This window comes from Macrotis lagotis, chromosome X, assembly GCF_037893015.1.
Source record: "Macrotis lagotis isolate mMagLag1 chromosome X, bilby.v1.9.chrom.fasta, whole genome shotgun sequence".
Classification (NCBI taxonomy): domain Eukaryota; kingdom Metazoa; phylum Chordata; class Mammalia; order Peramelemorphia; family Peramelidae; genus Macrotis; species Macrotis lagotis.
Window position 1 is genome coordinate 533405844 of NC_133666.1, and position 25580 is coordinate 533431423.

The 25580-nt window shown below is 36.6% G+C and overlaps 1 protein-coding gene across 1 annotated transcript; it reads right to left on the bottom strand.

Annotated features, from left to right (window-relative positions):
* Positions 1-1236: 1236 nt before the first annotated feature.
* On the bottom strand, positions 1237-23189 carry LOC141496827 (ribosyldihydronicotinamide dehydrogenase [quinone]-like). The gene is made up of 6 exons (XM_074199416.1): positions 23028-23189; positions 21633-21797; positions 20608-20738; positions 15504-15617; positions 13909-14010; positions 1237-8852 (listed from the first exon to the last, which is right to left on the bottom strand). The coding sequence occupies exons 1-6, from the start codon at positions 23032-23034 to the stop codon at positions 8679-8681; spliced, it is 693 nt and encodes a 230-aa protein (XP_074055517.1). The 5' UTR covers positions 23035-23189; the 3' UTR covers positions 1237-8678.
* Between the last annotated feature and the right edge of the window lie 2391 nt (positions 23190-25580).

Below are 25580 nucleotides of genomic sequence, written 5' to 3' on the forward strand. Positions count from 1 at the left end.
ATATGTGATTACTGTACTTTAAATTTTTTTATTACTCATTTTTTCTCTTTTCTCTCATTTTCTGCAGTGATATTTAGATATTACAATTGTAACATTCATAGAAATATATGCAAGTGGATAAGCATCAGCTATTAAAAGGATTCTGGAAGCAATTGAACATAGATAATAAGTGAGCATATTAATAGAGAATTGAAAATAGATAATATTATTTAATGCAGAATTGAATATAGATAATATTTGAACATATTAACAGAGAAATTTATTTTTATACAATTTATAACAATTTTTTTCTACATTTTATATTTTTCCCAAATCTTTTATTGTAAAATCATCTGTGCAACATGGATAAAATTTTGTGATTTTTCTATGATGTTTTGTTATATTGTTACCACTTCAAAATTATAACCATTATGTGGCATTTTCTGATCTTTTAGACTATAAAGTTTAGAGTTGAAGCTCCATCTGATTGTAGGAAAGTACTATTTAAGATTTCATGGGACTGAATATTGGCCTTCTATCTTGAGTTTGAAATCCAGGTATCAAAGAAATGCTGGTGGGTCATAGTCTATAGAAGCCAGAAAACCTGATGGGTTTCACTGGAAGTCAAAGTCTCACTGGGATAAGATTCAAAAGAGCAATTTCCAAAAAGTTCTGAGATTGGACTCTTTCTGACTCTGTTTCCCAAAATATGTCATTTGGAAAATATCTTATCTGGCAGACTTAAAGTCTGGTTTAAGGCATTTGGCTACCCACATGATCTCTACCTGGAATAGGCATCTAAATACATAAGGGAACATGTCCTTTTATCTCCCTATTCTTTATGGTAAATTATTGTAATCATATCAGGTGATCAATATTAAAATTAGATTTAGAAATTGACCTACATTTATCTATATTCTAATAGTCAGCCAGTCCAGTGTGTGTGTGTGTGTGTGTGTGTGTGTGTGCGTGTGTATGTGTGTGTGGTTTTGGCATCATATTTGTAGTGGGATCCTCATTTTTTTAAAGTCATTTATTTATTTTGAATTTTACAGTTTTTCCCCTAATCTCACTTACCTCCCCCCACCCCCCACCCCCCACAGAAGACAGTCTGCTAGTCTTTACATTGTTTCCATGGTATACATTGATCTAAAAATTGATGAGAAATAAATTATATTCTTTTTAAAAAATTATTTAATTTAATTATTTTATTTTTTTAAGAAAGATTTTATTTATTTTGAGTTTTACAATTTCCCCCCATTCTTGCTTCCCTCTCCCACCCCCCACAGAAGGCATTCTGTTAGTCTTTACATTGTTCCCATGGTATACATTGATCTCAGTTGAATGTGTTGAGAGAGAAATCATATCCTTAAGGAAGAAAAATAAAGTATAAGAGATAGCAAAATTACATAATAAGACAACAGGTTTTTTTTTACATAATAAGATAATGGTGTTGTTTTTTTTTTTTAATTAAAGATAATAGTCTTTGGTCTTTTTTTAAATGCCACAATTCTTTCTCTGGATACAGATGGTATTCTCCATTGCAGATATCCCAAAATTGTGCCTGATTGTTGCACTGATGGAATAAACAAATCCATTAAGATTGATTATCACCCCCATGTTGCTGTTAGGGTGTATAATGTTCTTCTGGTTCTGCTCATCTTGCTCAGCATCAGTTCATGTAAATCCTTCCAGGCTTCTTTGAATTCCCATGCCTCCTGGTTTCTAATATGGAATCTTCATTGTTATAGAAGATTTTTTTGTTAAGTGGAATAGCATCCTCCAAATGGGGGAATAATAAAAACAATAATAATGCCAACTAATCTTTGTTACTGAATTTTCTGTGAATATCGACAAGGCAATTCTCAAATCAAATTGGAAATCATCATAATCTAAGGGATTCTTGAATTTTATTTTGTAGTAATGGAAATAATAGATTTTTGACTTATTTTAAAATGTTCTGTTAAGAATTTTTTTTATCAGAAAGGAAAATTTCTACAAGTAACACATTTTAAGAGAAATCTCCAAAAGAGCATCCAAAGCCATATAACTGCATCAGATGACACCAGAAGAAATAGACCTGAATTTCTCTGTTGTTTTAAGCTTCTTATTCTAATGGTCTATATCAACAAAGGGGACCATCCCCCCCGATTTGTATCTCTGTAATTTGTCTTTTGACTTTTGTAACTGTATCACCCGCTTTTATGTACTGTGTGGACCTCACCTTGCCTGCTCATATCTTTTGACAAAACCTAGATCTCTAAGATATGTCATTCTCCTTCCAATATACCCAGTACTTCCTTAAATCGTTATCTGATTGATCTACAAATGACACTAGAGAGTATCTTTGATCAAAATGAGGAAATGTCTGTCTTATTCTATATTTCTAATTAAAAAATTGGTTTTTCTGCCTCCAACTAATAGTTAAAATCTGAATGTTGCCTCTATGTGTAAAAATGTCAAACTGCCATGTCAAGACCTGTCTCCTATATCTGAATGTTGACTTGGCCTGTGTCAATACTACTTGGTTGGCTTTGTAATAGTACCAGTAAATTCCTTCACCTGAGTCAACAAAATCACAAGACAAGAGACATCTTGGATGAGAAGAGAATAATCCTATGGTAAATATTCCCTCTCCAGCCTAAGTGGGATTCTTATCAATAGGGATTCGAAGTAAATATTATAACATATGAGAGCATCATAATGTAGAGCTATGTCTATTATATGAAATCTCATTGGTTACTTAATTCAGTTTTATGATTCTTTGTCTCTGTGTTTTTATTGGTCAACTTTCCTCTTCAATCTCCCTTTTCAAATTAGTTCTTTTTCTTTTCCACAAACCTATGATTTGGGGCCACAGGATAGATTTTCCTGAAAATAGTGTTATTTTTGGAGGAGAAAAGGGTTCTATTTTTCTTTTCCGAACTTTTTTTTAAAGTTCTGATCTGCTTGACTGGCAGTTTTGTTTACTGATTGGCTATTTAAATTTTTTTTTTAGATTTTTGCAAGGCAAATGGAGTTAAGTGGCTTGCCCAAGGCCACACAGCTAGGTAATTATTAAGTGTCTGAGACCGGATTTGAACCCAGGTACTCCTGACTTCAGGGCTGAACTTTTATCCACTGTGCCACCTAGCCACCCCCCAAATTTTTTATTACATAAATATTTTATTTGTCTTCCAATGATATACTATAGTAATTTCTATTCAACATTTTTGTAAGGTTTTGAATTTTACAATTCATGGATATAATTATCTTTTTGTTATTTCATTTTTAGCCTAAGGATATTATGGTAAGCAACTTCTACAATGTATTTTCCCTTTCCTTCTTCCACTTAGCTTTTCCCAGATCTTGGATAAATTTGTGAAGTCTTAGATCACAGATTTAGAACCAGAACAAACCTCAGAAAGATCTAGTCCACTCCCCTCATTTTACAGATGAGAAAACTAAGGCCCAGGAAAACTAAGTTACTTCTCCAAGGTCAGCCAGGTAGTAAAAGAATGAACCAAGATTCAAACTAGAGTTTACTAATAACCTGATTTTGGTAGCTAAGTGACACTGTGGATAGAGCATTGGGCTTAGAATAAGGAGATTCATCTTCCTGAATTCAAATATGTCTTCAGGCACTAGTTGTGATCCTGGACTACTCACTTAACCCTGTTTACCTCAGTTTACTCATCTGTAAAATGAGTTAGAGTAGGAAATGGCAAACTATTCCAGACTCTTTACCAAAGAAAAATTCAATTAGGATCATGAATAGTTGGGCATGACTGAAAAACAAGAGCAACAGTCCTTGTTTAGCAGCAGACATAATGCCTACAGACTTTTCTTATTCTGTTCTGAAGAACTGTCAGAAGTTGAGAGGGAGGAGGAGAGCTTTTGATATGCTTTTACCCTTCAGATAGAAGTCCTTTTTCTTTAAAAGGTCTGTACCTTTCATGAATAGGAAATTCCTTAGTAACAGGTGCTTGTAGTGTAGGATGGTATAAGAAGATATACTGTGATCCCTGCTCCTGATTCAAATTGTGTTTCTTTTCCCTGCTCATTTTTCATCTTTTTGATTCTGCTTATAGCTGAATATTTGTTAAGCTTAGTTACTGAAAAGCATTTATGACTCCATTCATAGAAGACTGCATTTTTAAAACATAATTGGAAATGTTGCCTCATTTAGGAAGCTTAGGGTTTCAATATTCATTTCATTTCCTTATCCATTTTCCCACATCTGTGTGACTAATGACTTTGCATGAACACTCAACACTAGCATCATCAGAAGTTGTGAGTATGAGAGGGGAAATGTAGTCCTTCAACTGACTGTTCTAAAATCCAAGGCCATAAGCTAGTCATCCTTTCCTCCTTTGCTAGCTCTGCTTTTGACTCTCCCAATTCATCATCTTGTTTCAGCTGTCTCCCCTCCCTAGAACAACCTTCAGCCCCTGTGACACCTTTTCTCATTGGTGAATTCCTTCCAGAAAACTGTTTTCATGAAGTGGCCAACCTTCCATTTCTCTCCTAGTTCTTTGTGTTTTCCTCATATTTTCAGCACTCTTTAATTATCTTATCTTGTTAGAATGGAAGTCCTTTGAAGGCAGGGACTGCCTTTTTTTTGCTTCTATTTGCTTCTCTGGGGTTTAGCAGAGTGCTTGGAGCAATGTATATTCTTAACAAATGTTTATAGATTAAAATCCAAGAACTAGATTTCAAATTGAAAGAGATGCTACCTATGAGCTCTGTTCTTACATAAGTTCTAAAAATGCTGTCAGGAGAAAAAGTCATGGGGATGTTTAGAAGGATGAACTTGTAGAATCTAAACACAGAGGTTTTGGGGGTTTTTGGTCTTTGTTCCTCTTCTTATTATGCTTTACAAGTGCTGGTTATCATTTGTTTAATCTCAGATCAGTCTCATCAACAGCTGCAATGCATTGGGAGAAAAATTGTTCCAAGACCCAAGTACTAAGAGGAACCACTAAAAGCTGCCTGGAAAAAAAATTAGCTAAGCTAAGTTAATTTATATGCACTCACCAGTTTCTTCCACCCAGGTGGGTCTCCAGAGGCAGAGGCTTTTGATGTTATTATAAGTTACTAAAAAAAGGTGAATTAGGGAAAGTACCATTGAGTCTCCCACCTATCTTTCCACCACCTACTCCCAAGTCTAAATATTCTCTAATCAGCTTTTTAAAACCCAGTTTATTTCTTTGAGTAAATCTCTTTTTTTCTTATTATTCAGTCTCCTCTTTGTGGACCCTCTGGCAAAGTGCTTTCAATTGAACATTTCCGTTCCTTCCTATTTGTTCACATTATTTCATTTTTTTTTTTTTTGCTTCTATTTCTATCCAGTCTGGATAACTATCTTGGTTTTCTTTTGCTCCTCATAGAATGATAAAACTAGATTTGGAAAAGAACTCAAAGAGCATTCAACCCAACCTTCTCATTTTAGAGAGGAGGAAACTGAGGCCAAAGAGATAAAGGTCATGTAAGTAAGCAGTTGGATTGGGATTCAAAACTAGAACCTTTGACTCCAAATCTATTGTTCTTTCTCCTATAATACTGCGTAAGATTGTTTCTTCTCCTCTGGGAAGTAGAATATGTGTGTGTGTCTGTGTGTGTAAAACAGTGCTGGCTTACTGTATGTGACTGCATTAGTAGTCCCTTTCTTTTTCTGTGGGATAGGCTACTTCTCCCCATAGAATTTTGTTATTGTTGTTCAGTCATTTAAGTCATGTCCATCTCTTCATGCCCTATTTTTTTTTTGTTGGCAAAGATACTGGAGTGATTTGTCATTTTCTTTTCCATCTCATTTTACAGATGAGGAAACTGAGGCAAACAAGTTTAAGTGATTTGTCCAGAAATACACAGCTAGTAAATATCTGAGGCCAGATCTGAATTCAGGAAGACTCATCTTCCTGACTCCAGGCTCAGCATTCTATTCACTACATCACCTAGTTGCCCTCTTCAGAGGATATAACTGTTTTTTGTTTATCTCAATGGCTTTTATTCTATTGGGAAGTGTTTTCCTTTTAACAGAAAAGCGGAGTAATTTCTTGTTATCCAGCTATTGTTGCTGACTCATTTCCAGAGAGGTTCATATGTTCCTCCTGCTTTAGGAAGATGATGAAATAAGACAATGAATTGAGAACTCTTTTCATTAATTATGAGCCTTGAATCAGAAATCTCACTCTGGAAAATGGAGTTTTAGATTCTCTTCCTGCTATTCCCAAATTGCCTATCTCAATGATGCATTCAAAGAAATAGCACATGTTGTTTAGCAGTTCATTGACAGTTTTATCAGATTTACTTGCCTAAGAAGGCAAAGAAAATTTTTGACCACAAAAGAGTAAACAAACTTGTTAGAAAAAGAATAATTGGGGCAACTAGGTGGTGCAGTGGATAGAGCACCAGCCCTGGAGTCAGGAGGGCCTGAGTTCAAATGCAGCCTCAGATACTTAATAATTACCTAGCTGTGTGGCCTTGGGCAAGCCACTTAACTCCACTGCCTTGCAAAAAAAAAAAGAATAATTTCTCTCAAGATATCAGGGAAACACCAAAGAGAGCACTTGTTCTCTTAGGAGAGGGAAGGAAAGAGAAGGAAAAAAAAATGACCATTGGTCTCAGTTGCCAATTTAAATGACTTTTAGAAGCACAGTATGAGCAGAAAGCTTTCTTAATGATTCTTCCACACTCGTCTGGCTTCAGAGTTTCTGCTTCCATACCTCACTGTGGCAGTTCCTCTCCTTCTGTTTTTCTGGTTCCTGGGGCCTCTCCTTGACTTCTTTTCCCCAAGTCCAAAGATGAGAGAGACAAGCTTGTAAGTCAAAGTGAATTTTTCCTCCAATCCCAAGAGCAAGACAAAATTCCTTTGAGATTGAGTCAGAAAAGAAGATGCTGGAGCATTTCTGCCCAACTAACAGCATCCATATCTAGCATCCTGATCTTGTTGATAATGTGTGTGTGGATGACATGGTCAGACAGTGCCAAGATGTCCTAGTCCCTTCCCTAGCCTCCATCACCTACCCATTGTTCTTTAAAAGTATGGGTGGTGGTTTCCTATTTCTCCCACATTTTTCCCCATGATCTTGTTTTAAGTCCAATACACACTGACCACCTAATACATGATAACTGATGTAAGAGGCTCCAACTTTTTTCAGAGGGCCATGTGGGGCAATGACAAGCTCATTCTCTTTTAAGTAAAAAAAAAACAACTAGATTTAAATCCTGATGTAGTTACTTTGAACCCTTGTGACTTTGGGCAAATGAGAAAGTGGCATTCTCTGTGGGCTCAGTTTCTTCATCTGTAAAATTAAATGCGGTTGGATTAAAGTAACTTCTAACGGTGTTTAAAGCTCTAAAACTTTAATCTTGTTAGGATTTTGTCTCTCTCAAGATCTCTTTAAAAACTTCTTTCTTAAGAAATGATTATTGATATCTTAGATTTTTTTATTTAGCTATTCTATATATCCTATTACCTACATTACTTATTAATACAGGAAATTCACCACCATATCTAAAATAGAATTGATATTCCTCTAGGTTGTGATACATTTCATAAAAGTCCAGAAATGTTATGTTTTACCTTATCTGTGTATTTACATATGGAGATGACAAGCTGGAAAAATGTCAAAAAGGAGCAAATAGTAAGAGTACAGCATAGTTTAAGACAGGACAGTATAGTATATAGCAGCTTTGTTTCAAAATGTTGTACATATTAAAAGTGCCTGTGACCATAATTTTGTACATATATGAAACTATGATTCATAGCTATTGTAGATCTCTGCTGCTTATACATGAAAAAATTATTGTTATCTGTCCTTTGTTTTCTAAGAAGACCAAAGACATCGATGGGGTGGATCTTGAATGAACTAGATTGAAGTGAGGCAGAGTCAGACAAAGTTCTGTCCCACTCTCTCTTCCAGAGCCAGTGAAGTCCAGTGGCAAAACAAAAGTCAAGATGACCCAGTTGTAGTAGATAACCTAGGTGTCTGATGGAAGGGGAAGATTGAAAAAGCATGAAAAGATACACACACATAAATTTTTAGTTAAATTTGTGACTATGACAGGAAAGCTCAAGGCCAGTGGTCCTGCTATATCTATGGCTCATAGAACAAATTCTTAGATTGACATAACCAGAATCTTGGAGCCAGTCTTTTTCCAAACTGACAGGAAAGCTGAATTTAGTCAATGTGATACTACATTGAAGAGCTAGAATCTCCTAGAAGGAAAATGAACTTGTAGTTGCTACAGGTGTAACTTTTTCCTATACTGTCTGAATAACTCATAGTATTGATGAAGGGAAAAGTGTAGATCTTTTTTTCCCCCATACTATGACTTTAATTCCTTGATCCTCCTGGAGCTAAAGTTTTAGTCCTGACTTTCCCTACCTGGGACTTGGGGCAACAGTTATTTCCTGTGGGAGAAGGGAAGAGACCTAACATTATAGATTCAGTTCTTCTATCCTCTCCTACAAAAACTGACCCCAGAACTTCTTAGCCTCCACATGAAAATATTAATTAAGACAATTTATATTAACTGTTGTCCATGCCCATTTAAGCAGTTCATTATATAAATTATTACATACATTTGATTGATTTTGTTATAAGGTTTATTGGGTTCTTAACACTAAATCCTGTATACAAATACTCCTGTATTCTGAGAAGTTGCTCACAGCTTCCAAAGATTAGAGGAAATCTTGTAGGCAATGCAAAGTGTTATTATTCAAAGTACCAGGAAGGAATGCAGTGTATTGGCTTTTCATCCCAAATGGTTGTCAGTCTCTTTGCCCAAGATACCACCATCTCCTTTCTTTTGTCTTCTGATACATATTCAGGAGCAAAATTGATTTGTGGGGCAAGAACTTTGAAACCACAGAAATGTAACATACCATGCTAGGTTCAGAAAGGGAGAAAGAAATGAATGAGAAATTGTACCCATTGCATTAATATTCAGCTAAAAAGTCAAAAGGACATAATAAAGTGGAAACATAACTTCGAAAATAATTAATAAAACCAAAATCTTTAAAAACTAGCAATTCACTGAAAACAAATGTATTTTTCATTAAAATAAGAATACTGGACACTGTTAATCAGAGGAAGACTGAGACAAATTCTATTCCTTTAATTCAGATATCTACAACCTTTCCTACCAAAATGATCTGCACCCAAATACACCATTGTAGTTCAGTAGTCAGGGCACAGAATCAGAGGATTCATGTTCAAATTCTGCTGAGTTCACAGTATGTGAACTTAGGTCAGGGACTTAATTTCCCTCAGTTTCCTCATTTTCAAAATGAGAGGTAAGGGCTTTTGAGGTTCCTTTGAACTCTAGACTTATGGTCCTATGAAATTAAAGTTTGGTCAGTTATACAGATTAGAGAACAGATTGAGGAGAAAACACATGTCTACTCTTCATCTTTCAGAGAAAGCCTCCCTGAGAAGGTACAACTGACTTTAATATCTTTTGTTTTGAACTGACCATTTGCCTTTGCTGATCTTTTTCTAGGTTTTTGCAAGGCAAACGGGGTTAAGGGCTTGCCCAAGACCACACAGCTAGGTAATTATTAAGTGTCTGAGACCGGATTTGAACCCAGGTACTCCTGACTCCAAGGCCGGTGCTTTATCCACTATGCCACCTAGCCGCCCCTGCTGATCTTTTTCTAACAATTCTTATCTGTTACTTCACCTCCTCCTCAATCAAGTTTTCCCTGATTAACTCCACTTGGCTCTTATCATACTCCAAGTATAGGTGTTCTCCAAGGCTCTGTCCTTTTTTTCTATTTTCCAGAAGAAATAATAAAGGACAGGACAACTAAATTGTACAATGAGAGCACCAACCCTGGAGTCGGGAGGACCTGAGTTTAAATCCGGCCTCAGACTCTTGACACTTACTAGCTGTTTGACCCTGGACAAGTCACTTCACCCCAATTACCTTCTAAAAAAAAAAGAAGAAATAATGAAGAACAAACTGAACAGAACCAAGAACATTTATAGAGTAACAGCAATATCTTTAGAACAATTTTTGAGTGAATAAATCATTTTGATATTATAAATACTCATATTAACTATAAAGAATATGTGAAGAATCTATTTACATCCAGAGAAAAAACTGATAAACAGATGTAGAGAATAATTTTACATATATGTAAAACATTATATATAGTGTGAATTTTTATGCTATATAAATATACATACACATATTTATGTGTAATGATAGCCATTTTTAGGATGGGGGAGGGGAGGAAAAAAGAAATTTACATGATAATTTTATTATATAGTTAAAAGGAATAGCAAGTTGCCCATTATAGACATGCAGTTTCATGTGCAATCAGGGGTTGCCTTTCTTTGTATTCTCAGTACTTAACACTGTCCCTGGATCAGATAAGGTAAGTAAATATTTGTTGTTTAAGTCTTCTGTCTCTATTCCCTTTTCTCCTTGCACACTGCTACCATCCTAGTTCTGGCCTTTGTATCTACTGATCTCCCTAACTTCAATCCCTCTCCTCTCCAATCCATCCTTTATACAATAGTCTTCCTAAAGAATCTTCCTGTCTCCTGACCTGGCACTCCATTCACTAGCACCCTGTCAAAACCAGGTGTTCTGACTCAAAAGTCAATGGTCTTTTGGCTACACTAAACTGCCTTCCTATCTATCTATCTATCATCTATGTATCTATGTATCTATATTTCTCTCTCTCTCTCTCTCTCTATATATATATATATATATATATATACATATATATAATATATGTAGGCAGTTTTGTCACTCACTTTACAGTATTTCAACCTCTTTCAAGATACTTAATAAATATTTGTTGAATGAATGAAAAAGAAAAAAGAGAGACCTAGAGTCAGAGTCTTTGAAATTTTATCAATATGTAAATATGGTAGATTGGTGAACCAGATCATTCACTCAAGGAAATGATCTCTTTCTTTCCCTATTGTCATGATTCACAACTGTCCAGAACAATAAAATACTTTTCTATCACTGACTTATTTTCTATTCTTCTATCCCATTACTCTTCAATACAACCAAAGAACTAAGACCATAAATGATCTAGAATAACTAATTAGGAGCCTTTGTACAAAGTGGCTGCTTGGGGCGGTTAGGTGGCGTAGTGGATAAAGCACAGGTCCTGGAGTCAGGAGTACCTGGGTTCAAATCTGGTCTCAGACACTTAATAATTACCTAGCTGTGTGGCCTTGGGCAAGCCACTTAACCCAATTTGCCTTGCAAAATAAAACAAACAAAAAATCAAAGCAACAAAGTGGCTGCTTAATATGGATGTTGAGTCAAATTAGATTGGATTAGATAAATGTGTTTGCTATCTAGTATACAAAGCATCATACCCTCCTTAGCTTTTGCCAAGTCAGGTAATCAATCTTTATTGAATTCCCATTTTGTATAAGTCTCTGTTTTAAGTAATTAAGTAAACAGAAATGATGAAATTTAAAACACAGAAGACTTGGTCTCTGTCTTCCCTTTAAAAAAATCTGTAATCAAAAAGCTAAGAAAGGATGAAGCTACAAGAAAACAAATAACAACAGTAATCCACAGTGACCCACATTACAAGAGTTTCATTTCTAAATTCTCCTTGGAGACCATACAATTATGTTATAATGAGGTCTCTTGCCTGCTTGAATTAAATGAACCCCTCCCCCCATCATGGGTCCCAAGATAGAACACCGAAGTTCCAATTTAAGTACCTAAGTGATTAGAGAAAGATTAATTAAAAACAATTCAGCATCTACCTTGCATTAGATTCTGTGCATAGGTATTAAAGGTACATTTAAAAAAAAGTTACTTCCTTCAAGGAATTTATATTTTACCAGATAAATTATACTCTATACAACCAAAGTATGACATAAGGCAAGAAATGACGTGGGGGGAAAAACAGGAGACCTAGAGAAAAATATTCTGGGAAGAACTGAAGAATAAAGAACATTTTCATCTGGAGATTAGGGAAGGCAACAAACCAGGTTACCATCTGAGTTAGATCTTGAAGGAATAATAGGATCATGAAAGTCAGAGATGAAGAAGGAGCATTTTTCATGTATGGAAGACATGTGGATGGCCTTGGATGAATGAGTTGTCCAATTTGAATAGAACATAAGATTTATGAAGAATAATGTGAAATAAGACTGGAAAGGTGAGTTGTAGTCAAACTATGGAGATCTTTAAATGTCAGCCCATGGGATTTGCAGTTTATTCTAGAGGCAATAGGGAATCTCCAAAAGTTTTTGCAAAGAAGAGACTGAATGATGATGAGGCTAATAACAGCAACAAGAGGGGCAGATCAGGAAAGGCGTCTTGTAAGAGGTGGTTTGAATTGATCTTGAATGAAAATAGGAATTCCAAGAGACAGAGGGGAAGTGGAGGAAGAATTCTCACAGGTGGAAGATTGAATGTTGCCTACAGGGAACAGCAGTTAGGCCAATTTGTTTGGTATGTAGTATATGATAGAGCAATGCGAAATTAGTCTGGAAAGATAGGATGAAACCAGACTGTGAAGGGATTTTCTTTTAAAGAAAGATTTTATTTATTTTGAGTTTTACAATTTCCCCCCTATTCTTGCTTCCCTCCCCCCACCCCCCACAGAAGGCAGTCAGTTAGTCTTTACATTGTTTCCATGGTATACATTGATCTAAGTTGAATGTGATGAGAGAGAAATCATATGTGAAAGGATTTAAATGGAGTTTTTTTTTTTTAACACTACAGGAAATTGGGAGCCAGTGAGCAGAAAGGTAACCTACTCAGGCCTATGCTTGGAGGATATCAATTTGGTGGTTCGAAGACTTGGCAGATATGATTGATGAATTTTTGTCAGACAAAGATACTAGAGAATGTTTTGGTGGTGGGTTGTTTTCAATAGGATCTAACTCTTTGTGAGCCCATTTGGGGTGTTTCTTGGCAAAGATACTGGAATGGTTTGTCCTTTGTTCTTCAGTCCATTTTACAAATGAAGAAACTGAGGCAAATGGGCTGAAGTGACTTTCCCAGGGTTACACAGTAAGTGAGGTTTGAACTCAAGAAGATGAATCCTGCATGTTTATTTAAGGGAATCAAGTCCTGGCCTCAGAGAGTTTACACTCTACTGGTATAAACAGAATATACACAGATGAAGTAAATAAAAGCTAATGTGGGGATGAAGAGACTCCTGGAGATTTACAAAAATAGTGGCAATTCAGCAGAAAATCAAAGGAAGGAAACAATTTAAAGGCTTGGAGGAAGTAAGGATGTTTAACTTGGAGAAAGGAAGCTTTATGGGGCCAGGAGGACCTGATAGTTTTAATACTTGAAAGACTGTCATAGGCAAGAGGAATAGAAAAAAATGTGCCACTTGGTTCCATAGAGCACAATTCAAAGCAAGGTGTAAAAACTATAGAGAGGGAGATTTAGATTTTGGAATAATTTGAACTATCTAAATGAGGAAAAGGCCTCTCTTACAAGATTGGTTATTCTCCCTCATTTGAGGCCTTTAATTTTCATATTCAATAATACCATAGATATGGATCATAGAACTAGGCCTGGAAGCCACCTCACAGGTGATTTAATTCAATTACTTTATTTTTACAGATGGGGAAACTGAGGCACAGGGGCTCAAATGACCTATCTGAGATAATTCAGGTAATGTCAAAGGCAGGATTTGAACCCAGGTTCTCTGACCTCAGGGTCAGTGGTCTTTCCTCTCAACTGTACTGGTCAGTGATATTATAGAGAAGGCCCCTTAAGGGTCTTGCAACATTCAAAATCTGTGATTCTGTGACCTAGTGGGTGTAAGACACAATTCTAGTTCTGCAACTAGGGAGTATGGAGTTTCAGACCTGACTGTTGAATGAGCTGTCACCAAATACTAGTTGATCTTTGGGTTGCAGATCTTTAAAGCAGAAGATGAAATGAGGTAGGGGGACAATGACATGTGGTACTAACCAAGTATTTGTGTTTTACCTGTAGAGGCCATAAGATGTATCTGATATCTCCACCAATATCGCTTTTAAAATACTTCTCAGCAGACCCAGCAGTAGTGAATGAAAGGAGGGCTAATTTATTCTGTAATTAAGGAAAACAAAGATTTACAATTTTAAAAAAATAAATTTTGGTTAGAAACAATACTATAAATTTAAAATTGGAAGTGTATGAACTCCTGAGCTTTCAATTAGTTTGGGATTCTTCTGTCTACCCTTCCCCAACCACCTTAAAAAAAGGCAAAGTGGAAATTCTAAAGAAAAGTATATTTTCACTGGGAAAAAGCACAAATTAATGTGGTTGTAGTGTGTTGCCCAGGATGTGTCCAGGGATGTGAGATGAAGAGGTGATAGGTGAGGCTCAGCTCTGCTTCACCTGCCACTCTATCACTGCATATCCCTGGAGGGAAAGGGCAAGTTCATGTTTAGCTCCCTTTCTCTCTTTCTCTGTCTCTGTCTCTGTCTCTGTCTCTGTCTCTGTCTCTGTCTCTGTCTCTGTCTCTGTCTCTCTCTCTGTCTCTGTCTCTCTCTCTCTCTCTCTCTGTCTCTGTCTCCCTCTCTCTCTATGTCATAAAGAGAAACTTCAGAAATCAACATATTGGGCTTGAACAGTTCTTAGGAGTGCTAAGTCCTAAGTCACTATTGCCCAGATGTGGAGCAGAACTGGTGGGGAGTAGAATTGGAGGACACTGGAATCAAGGAGGAACCAGAAAAGCAGGTGTTATAAATGAAAATTAAAAAACCCCAAAACAGCGGTGGTTAGGTGGCACAGTGAATAGAGCACCAGCCCTGGAGTCAGGAGGACCTGAGTTCAAATCTAGCCTCAGATACTTAATAATTACCTAGCTGTGTGGCCTTGGGCAAGCCACTTAACCCCATTGCCTTGCAAAAAAAAAAACTAAAAAAACAAAAACAAAAAATCTCCAAAACCCCAAAAAAACCAAGTTGGGGAGAAAAGACTATGAATCGTGGCATAGATATCATGGAGGAAAGGAATGTCTTAGAGAGGCAGCATAGTATATTGGATAAAACACTATACTTGGGAATCAGTAAACATCTAGATTTATATCCTTCCTCAGACATACAAGTTGTGTATCCCTGGATGGATCATTTATTCTCTCTGAACTTCAATTTCCTCATCAGTAAAATAGAGATAATGATGATATCCCACAGAAGTATTTTCAGGACAAATGAGATAATATATATGTTACTTTCTTGAAAATTCTAAAATACTCTGCTGAATGTGAGCTATTATCTTATTTTTATTATTATTAATTAATTTAGGGAGATAAGAAAAAGGTAGGATCCTTAATTGCTCTGAACATGTCAATATCCTTGCTCTTTAAGAAATATTTCAATATGTGTAAGTTTATCTTGATGCAAGGTATATCTCATATCATGACAGAAAAAGCAAAATTATTTCTCATCTCTAAATGAAAAAAAAAACAATCAAATAGGATGGAAGAAGTCTGCAGACTTTCAAATTCTAAGCTGGTTTTAGGAAATGTTTTAGAAGTCCATACTATATTAAACCTTCCTATCTCAAAGGCTAAATCCAACATATTCCACAGCACATACCTGGAAGAAACCTTTGTCAAAGTATTGTGGGACTTCAAAGGCAAATCCGTGACAGAACACTCTGTCTATCCAGCCCTTCATGATGGCGGGCATGCTGTACCAATACAAAGGAAACTATAGAAAGAAAACAGAAAGACCTTCAGTCACAATACCCTCAGAGGTAAACACCTCACCTTGGTACAAAAATATATTCTTTAGGGGCAGCTAGGTGGTGCAGTGGATAAAGCACCGGCCCTGGAGTCAGGAGTACCTGGGTTCAAATCTGGGCTCAGACACTTAATAATGACCTAGCTGTGTGGTCTTGGGAAAACCACTTAACCCCATTTGCCTTGCAAAATCCTAAAAAAACCCACATACACACACACACACACTTTAATCTCTCTAAAGAATGACAGGCAACTAGGAAGCACAGTAGTTAGAAAGCTGGACCTGGAGTCAGAAAAACTCAGTCCTAAGTTCAGATCAGTCCGCAGACACTCATTAGCTGTGTGACTCTGGGCATGTCACTTTTTTTTTTTAAAGAAAAATTTTATTTATTTTGAGTTTTACAATTTTTCCCCTATTCTTGCTTCCCTTCCCCCACTCCCCACAGAAGGCAGTCTGTTAGTCTTTACATTGTTTCCATGTTGAATGTGATGAGAGAGAAATCATATCCTTAAGGAAAAAAAATAAAGTATAAGAGATAGCAAAATTACATAAGATAATAGTTTTTTTCCCCCTAAATTGAAGGTAATACTCCTTGGTCTTTGTTCAAACTCCACAGTTCTTTCTCTCCATCACAGATAGCTCCAAATTGTCCCTGATTGTTGCACTGATGTTGCTGGTGTACAATTTTAGGGTGTACAATTGTTTTTCTGGTTCTGTTCATATTGCTCAGCATCAGTTCATGCAAATCCTTCCAGGCTTCCCTGCATTCCCATGCCTCCTGGTTTCTAATAGAACAATAGTGTTCCATGACATACATATACCACAGTTTGTTAAGCCATTTCCCCAATTGAAGGACATTCACTTAATTTCCAATTCTTTGCTACCACAAACAGGACTGCTATGAATATTTTTGTACAAGTGATGTTTTTACCCTTTTTCATAATCTCTTCAGGGTATAGACCCAGTAGTGGTATTGCACATTTGTTGCCCTTTGGGTGTAATTCCAAATTGCTCTCCAGAAAGGCTGGATGAGTTCACAGCTCCAACAACAATGCATAGTGTCCCAGATTTCCCATGTCCCTTCCAACATTGATCATTGTCCTTTCCGGTTATATTGGCCAGTCTGAGAGGTGTGAGGTGGTACCTCAGAGGGCATGTCACTTTTAACCCTGTTTGTCTCATTTTCTTCATCTATAAAATGAACTCGAGAAGGAAAGGGCAAACTGCTTTAGTATCTTTGCCAAGAAAACCCCAGAGTCATAAAGAGTTGGGTCCAACTGAACAATATATATATATATATATATATATATGAATTTTTTAAAATCACTCCCATTATCCACAGCTAGTTTTTTTTAATTCAAAATACCTCTTAAATAATTTTATTATGTGAAAATATATTCTATTTAATGTTTCCAAATTAATTCTTTAGAAGTAGAAAACTAAATATTAATCATTTAAAAATACTTCAACAGTATATAGAGCACCAACCCTGGAGTCAGGAGTACCTGGGTTCAAATCCGGTCTCAGACACTTAATAATTACCTAGCTGTGTGGCCTTGGGCAAGCCACTTAATCCCATTGCCTTGCAAAAAAAAACCCCAAAAAATACTTCAACAAAACTCATAATATACATAACTTTGTTAATTTATTCATTCCACAAATATATTCTTTGTCTAAAAAGATATTGTTTAAAAATTTTGTAGATGGAATGACATTGGTTTAATTTTAGAATTCTTGAATTAAAAGACACACACACAGACACACAGACACTTTTTTTGAGATCATCTTATTCAACTTTCCATCCAATGAAGGAGTTGGAAATATTTAAATTAGAAAAGAGAACACTTAAGGCCAAATATTATAGCTGTCTTATATAAAGTAATTAACTTTTTTGATGTCATCCCAGAAAGTAGAGAACTAAGAGAAGTAGGTAAAAATGACAAAGAGGCAGATTTAGGTCTAATTTCAGGAAAAGCTTCCTTTTAATAAAACTAGACAACAATGGGAACAGCTAAGTGGCACAGACCTCATTTGGGGTTTTCTTGGCAAAGATCCTGGAGTGGTTTGCCATTTCCTTCTCTAGTTCATTTTACAGGAAACTGAGGCAAACAGGGTTAAGTGACTTGCTGAAGGTCACACAGCTAGTAGGAGTCTGGCACCAGATTTCAATTCAGGAAAATGAGTCTTCCTACTCCAAGCTCAGTCCTCTATTCTCTTCAACAACTACCTGACCCTCTTACTATTTTTAGGACTCTTTTATGTCCATGTTTACAGATACATGTTTACCTCATAAGCCCTAATTGCAGCTAAACTTCATTTTCACGTAGTACATAGGTTAGATTATATTAACAAGGAAGGAGATTTGTGTTTTGCATTGACATAAATGAAAATTTTACTGATATATTTATTTTTCCATTACCTTCATTTCCAAGCATCTTTATTACCTCTCACTCTCAATATCCCAGATAACAAAAAGTAAAAAAGAGAGAAAAAAGGCAGTTCAGCAAAATAAATCATAAGCTAAGGCAATGGTATAAACTTACCACTATGTTCTCACACCTAGTCTTTTGCTCTATTTTTTAATATATATATATATATATATATATATATATATATATGTCAAATTTCCACTTGGTATAGAATGGGGGAAAATTAGCTACTTGGCTGATCCTTTATATGCTAACAAAAGCTACGCTAGATATTAATGATACAGAGCTCTATAATGTCCACAAGAGGGCAACACATCCACATTTTTTCAGATCCAAGTCATTGTAGCCCCATTCCACCATAGCCAAGGTATGCAAAGTATTGAAGTGCTTCTGACTTTTTCCATCAAGGTTACAATCACATCAGCATCTCTTGATTTCAAATAGGTTAAAATCAGGTTGAATTCTTGGTTTAGAATTCTGGGAAGCTGATACACAGGCATACCTTGGAGATACTGTGGCTTCGGTTCCAGACCACTTCAGTAAAGAGAATATGACAATAAAGCAAATCACACTAATTTCTTGGTTTCCCAGGATGAATAAAAGTTGCTATTGTTGTTCAGTCATGTCCAACTCTTTGTTCCTCATTTGGAGTTTTCTTGGCAAATATTCTGAGTGGTTTGTCATTTCCTTCTCTAGTTCTCTAGGTCATTCGACAGATGGGGAAACTGTCAAGTTAAGGTCACAAAACTAGTGTCTCAGATCTTATGTAAATTCAAGTCTTCCTGACTCCAGAACCAATGCTCTTTCTCCTGCCCACTTAAAAGTTAGATTTACTCTAAATTCTTAGTTTTTTAAGTGTGTAATAGTATTGTCTAAAAAAATGGATATAACTTGATTAAAAATTACTTTGTTGGGGCAGCTAGGTGGTGTAATGGATAGAACACCAGCCCTGGAGTCAGGAGGACCTGAGTTCAAATCCAACCTCAGATACTTAATAATTGCCTAGCTGTGTGACCTTGGGCAAGTCATTTAACCCCACTGCCTTGCAAAACCCTAAAAAATTATTTTTGTTGCTAAAAAAATGCTAAGCACCATCTTGAGCCTTTAGCAAGTTGTCGTCTTTCTGCTGGTGGAGCTCTTGCCTTGAAACTGATGGCTGTTGACTGTTCAGGAAGGTGGCTGCAGAAGGTTGAGGTGGCTGTGCTAATTTCTTAAAATAAGACATCAGTGAAGTTTGTCACATGAACTGACTCTTTCTTTCACTTGAACAATTGGGAGTCATTCTAGAGTTATTAATTTGCCTAATTTCAATAATGTTGTTTTACCCAAGGAGAGGGAGAGAGACAGGGACAGCACATTGGTGCTGCATTGGAATTTGTACTTTTATCAATTGTTTATCATATATGGGCCTTACAATTATAATAGCAATATCAAAGATCATTGATCACAAATAATCATAGTAGATATATTAATAATGAAAAAGTTTGAAATATTGCAAAAATTACCAAAATGTGATAAAGAGACACAATTGTGGGCATCTGCTGTCGGAAAAATGGCACCTAGGGAATTGCTTAAGGTAGAACTGTCATAAACCTTCAATTTATAAAGAAAAACAAAAGTATGATATCTGCAAAGCCTCATTAAAGTGAAGTATAATAAACTGAGATAGACACATACATATGACCCTCAGATCAGGTAGGCTACAAAAGGACACGTGTTGAAGTGAAAGGAAGAGTTGAGTCAATTAATCAGAAATGTGGAACAAAGGAAGACTTTTGCTTCCATAGTCTGACTAATTTAGGTGAAAGCATTTTTTCAACCTGAACTGTCTGGATAATTTCTTGAATGTAACTAATAGCTGTTGCCTTCTAGGGGACCTATAAGATGAAAGGAAGGTCTATGGACCATTTCTTGGATCAATGAACAGAGTACTTCATTTAAAAATTTTTTTTAACTTTTATTTTTTTTTTTTGACAAGGCAATGGGGTTAAGTGACTTGCTCAATATCACATAGCTAGGTAATTAGTGTCTGAGGACAGATTTGAACTCAGGTCCTCCTGACTCTAGGACCACTGTGCCATCTAGCTGCCCCCAAGCAGAGAAAATACTTTATTAGCATTTTGCTTGGTACACCAAAATTCAAATTTATAATAAGGAAGTCATCAATTCTCTTTCTCAGTCAGTTGACAAGCATTTATTAATTATTTATTATGTTCTGGGTATTGTGCTAAGCTAATAAAGCTCATAACTCATTAAACAATTCTTTGATATGAGCTGGGATGACTGGGTTAATGAGATTTCTAGTTCTAAGAAACACTACTTCCTGGGAGAAGTCAGTTCAACATTTTTTTTTTTTAGGTTTTTGCAAGGCAACCGGGGTTCAGTGGCTTGCCCAAGGCCACACAGCTAGGTAATTACTAAGTGTCTGAGACAGGATTTGAACCCAGGCACTCCTGACTCCAAGGCCGCGCTTTATCCACTACGTCACCCAGCCTCCCCTAGTTCAACATGTTAAAGGAAAAACTTACCTGAAATATTACTAGATCAGCTTCTTGCAGTTTCTTCTGCTCTGCAGCTATATCACTGGACAGAGATTCTTTCTTATAGGCCTCATGTGTTTCTATAGCGTAATTGAAGAATTCTGAGTTGCTTATAGGACCTGTGGAAAAATTCACTAGGCTTAATTATTCTTATTATAAATCTGATTCTAATGATTCTCTTAAAGAAAGTCACAGATGTGCTTTAAAAGATCGGGAACTAATAACTTTCCTCTAGGAGTCAGATATGACTGGTCACAAAATTGATAGTCCTATATTCAAAGCCCATTTATCTGATCAGAGGATGCACCCCAAATGTACACCTGGACTATTTGTGCCAGACCTGGCATTCCAAGTTTAGGGTTTTTTTGTCTGTGCACTTCCAGCACCTAGCACAATCCTGATATATATATCAGGTGCTTAAGAAGTGTTTCTTGATTTCTTGATTTTTTTTTTTTTAGGTTTTTGCAAGGCAAATGGTGTGAAGTGGCTTGCCCAAGACCACACAGCTAGGTCATTATTAAGTGTCTGAGGCCAGATTTGAACTCAGATACTCCTGACTCCAGGGCCTGTACTCTATCCACTGTACCACCTAACTGCCCTGATTTATTGATATTTTTATAAAGAGAAATTTGCATTGTAATTTCCCAAGGGCAATCTCCTGGGTCCTTCCTAGGGAATATCTCCCTCATTCCCAAATTCAGTAGAATGGAGGTGCTGCCTCTAGAGAACAAGGTAGGATTGTAGGAACTAGACTGTCAGCCTTCTTGATCCTTTCCCCATATCAGTAATTAAACGGTTTGCAGAGCCTTAGCCTCGGGGAGCTGCTGTTCGTGGTATAAGATAATCTTAGAACTTTTAAAAGAATTTAAAATATCCAGAAAGAAAATCGGTTGCCCCTTGTTTCCGCTCTCACTCTACAGTCATTTGAGACTGAAATAGTTGGATCTCTTGAGAGAAAGGAAACAAGCATCTTCAAAATAGTAAAAGGTTTATGGCTTGAACCCACCACTCACCCTCAATATCTTTCCTGGTGGCCCGTGGCTCAAAGTTCATCGCGTACAGGTCAGACACGGTGACTTGGCAGCCCTGGCGGCTCAGTTCAGCCACCGCTGCATCCTTCAAGGATCCGTTCATGGACTTGGGCTCCTGATGCGCATAGACGATGAGGACGCGTTTCCCTGGATCAGAGCGTCGGAAAACAAAATAAAAATCCAAATCCCTTGTACAACAGTTTCTCTCTCTCTCTCTCTCTCCCTCCCTCCCTCCCTCCCTCCCTCTCAATTTAATGGAGAGAGTAATGGAGTAATGACATTTTTTATACACCGGCATGTGAAGTAAAGAGAATAAAATATTTTTTGAACGATTGGTTGGGGCGATGTCAGTCTTCACCTTGACCTTCCCTTTCTCCTCTTCCTTCCTTCCTTCCTTCCTTCCTTCCTTCCTTCCTTCCTTCCTTCCTTCCTTCCTTCCTTCCTTCCTTCCTTCCTTCCTTCCTTCCTCTCCTCCTTTCTCTTTCTCCTTCCCTTCCCCCTTCCTTTCCCATCTGTCTCACTCTGTCTCCACTTCGATTACCACAATTTTGGAACATACTACTTTATGGAAGAGAAAATGACGTGCTCACAGAAGAGGCACCATTAGCAGTAAGGGGTGGGGAGAGCTAGAGAACTAGAGAGCTAGTGACAAAGCCTTTCTTTCTTTCTTTCTTTCTTTTTCTTTCTTTCTTTTTCTTTTTCTCTCTCTTTCTACTTTTTCTCTCTTTCTTTTTCACTCTTTTCCCCCATCTCTCTTATTCAAATATGAGTACTTTGAGAACAGAGACCACATTTTTTACTTTTCTTGTAATTCTAAGCTCTTAGCACATGCCTAGCATATAAGTACTTAATAAATCCTTGTTGACTGGCTGATTTAATTGGTTTAGGGAATTCCCAGCATGATGGGGAAATTCTCTCTACCAATGCAGTTATCACTTTGTAGTTTTAGAGAGTTGCCCAAAGCAATGAGAAGTGAAGAGACTTGCTCATCAGGGTTGCACAGCTAGAATATGCTACAAAACCAGGTTTCCTGACTCAGAGCCTGCTTCTCTTCCATTTTCCCACCCTGTCTCTTGCATGCTGTTTTGAAGTTCCTTCAAATTTTAAACTATCTGTTGTAAAAGCTTGATATAAGAAGGTTTGCCTATTGGGTGAGGTTTTCTCCATAGTCCAGCAATTGTGGCAACTGAGGTTAAGCTGTTCCATTCATGGTTTTGAGTTTCCTGTTCAGAGTACAAAACTAAGAGAAAAAAACAGTTGAAAAGGTAGAGTTGTAAGCCACTCAACTAAGTGCAGAGGTTGAGACAGATGAATTGTACTAATGATTAATATTTAACCTTAACCAAAAAAAAAAAAGCAAAAGCTGGTTTTTCTTACCTGCCATTTCCCAGAAGAGTGAAACCTTTTTTCCTTTCAGAAAATGTTATTTCATCTATGTGGACAGTATAAAAGATGTCAGTACCACAATGGACCTTGAAGGGAGATACAGCCACAGGAGGAGCAGAACACTCAGTCTCCACTTTGCCACAATTTTGGGAATATTCTACGTTATGGAAGAGAAAAATCACGTGCTCACAGAAGAGGCACCAATAGCAATAGGGGGTGGGGAGAGCTAGAGATTATGAAGTGACAAACTACATGGCTATAGTCTTCTGCTGCTGTTTAAAGGCATATGGGGAGCCCAGGAGAAACTTCTGGAAAATCAGAGGAGAGTCTTGCATAGATTCTAGGCACAGCTAGAGCAATAGTCAAAAGCAAAAGCAAAAAATTAAAATAAAAAAACAAAGCCTTTTTTTTTTCTTAAAAAGAGAGTGGAATCCTAAAATGGATGAGGTAATTTTAAATGGTTATTTTAAATGAGTTCACTTCAGATTACACTCCAGAGTATGTGAAGAATTAGAGATGTTCCTGAGAGACCACTGACATTAATCTGCAATATATTCTGGAGAATGGGAGACTAGAGAGGGAGCAAAGTCCCAATCTTCAGTAAGTAGAAATAATCATATAATATATTACCCACATCCAAGATGTATCATTAAACCATGATTATAAAGTTCAGAAGGAAAACACCATTCAGAATGTATAAACATTGAGGAAAGGAGGGAAAACTGAATCTTCAAATCACTCCAGGTTCCCAAATAAAAACAAAATCTAAAGGAGAAAATAAAAGGACAAATAAGTTAATAAACAAGATAAGCATGATTGCAGTTTTATATGTCAGAAGTTGATACTATTCCAGTCTTATTAGGGAAAGGGGCCTATTCATTTAAAGTTTTTTCCAGTTTCCAGTTGGTAGTACTGCAAATGGATGGTGTAACCAAAATAATTTGAGTATTTGAAATTTTACATAACATAGTTAATTGCTACACATCCCCTCAATCCCATTTTATCTCCATGAATAATTTGCCTCTGAATCTGGAGTCAGGAAAACCTGAGTTCAAATCTAGTCTCAACTGCTTATTAGTTGTGTGATCCTAGTCAAGACACTTAACCTGTTTGCCTTTGTTTCTTAATTTGCAAAATGGGAATAATCAGAGTATTTACTTCCTACAGTTGTTTCAAGAATAAAATGAAACAATATTTGTAAAGCACTTTGTAAATCTGAAAGGACTTATGTAAATTCTACTTATTATTATTGCAACTGTAAGCAAAGGTAGAGTAAATTACCTATGGAATTTACATAACACTTTACTAATATTTACCAGGACAGCTTTTTATAATTTATGGGTTTGGGAAGACAGAAAGGAAAAGAATAATTCCTATTTTTTATTGCTTTTGTGTAGGGTTATCCTTCCCTTTAGTAGCATGCCCAGTTATCATTCCTGAGACCCATGTAGAAATTTGAGGATGAAGAGAGCTTCCAGCTATGTGTGACTCATGATAGGACCATAGTTGACTGCTGAGCTAAAACTCTTTGTTATCCTACTTAGGTCTTTCATATCCTCCTGGCTACTCAGTGTTATCAATTCTGAGCTACAGGAGGGTTGGTGGGAAATTGGCTCCTAATCAGCTGCAAGCCTTAAACACTTTTCCTGCTTGTACCCGGGACAGGACCACCTCTTTTTTGTCTCCTTCAACTAAGTGATTGAGCAGCAATATCAAAATGGATGAATCCAGAAAACCTTGTGGATTTTTAAAAAATGAGAAAGTCCTGAGAGTCTGGCAAGGCAGAAGCTTCCTGGTCAACTAGAAGGTTCTGTTATAGTTGAAGTCATGTAAGGAAAGAAGTAGGAAAGAGACTGCCAGAAAGATGATCAGACTTGGCTATTTGAGCAATGCCCAAAGGTGAAGTAAATTAGGATGTTAGCAGTTAACAGTCTTGTCCAACTATTCAATGTTCTGGTAAAGCTTAAAATGTTAGCCTCCCAAATTTAATTCAACTCAATAAACATTAATTGACTATTGCATATCAAGCATGATGCTAAGCACTGGGAAATACAAAAAGAGGCAAAAGACAGTCCCTAGTCTCATAAATTAAGATATGGAATCTGTTGAAGTCATTCTGTTAATGTAGACTGTGGTTCATTTTCATATAACATTCCTTTTTCTGTATAGAAATAAAATAACTAGTCTGTGTCTGATTCATCTGGGTATTGGGTATATTTTTAAATATTTTTTATCCCACTCATTTGGAGACACTTCGGTTTAGAATTGGGAACAGAATTATCTCTGGAGTAGATTCATGAGCCAATATAGAGGAAAATTGGGAAAATTGTCTCCCTGATTGAGATGTCAGAGTTCTCCAGCAATGATCATGCTCCATAGCCACATGAGGACCTAGCCCCAGGAGGACATTATCTGAGTCCCTATGAGTACCAGCACCAGGTATCTCTAGCCTCTCTTTGCTAGAGTTGCCTCTTTAAAGATTATTTTTATTCCCATTTTACAGATGAGGAAATTGAAGTTCAGAGAGGTGGGTGACTTGTCCTG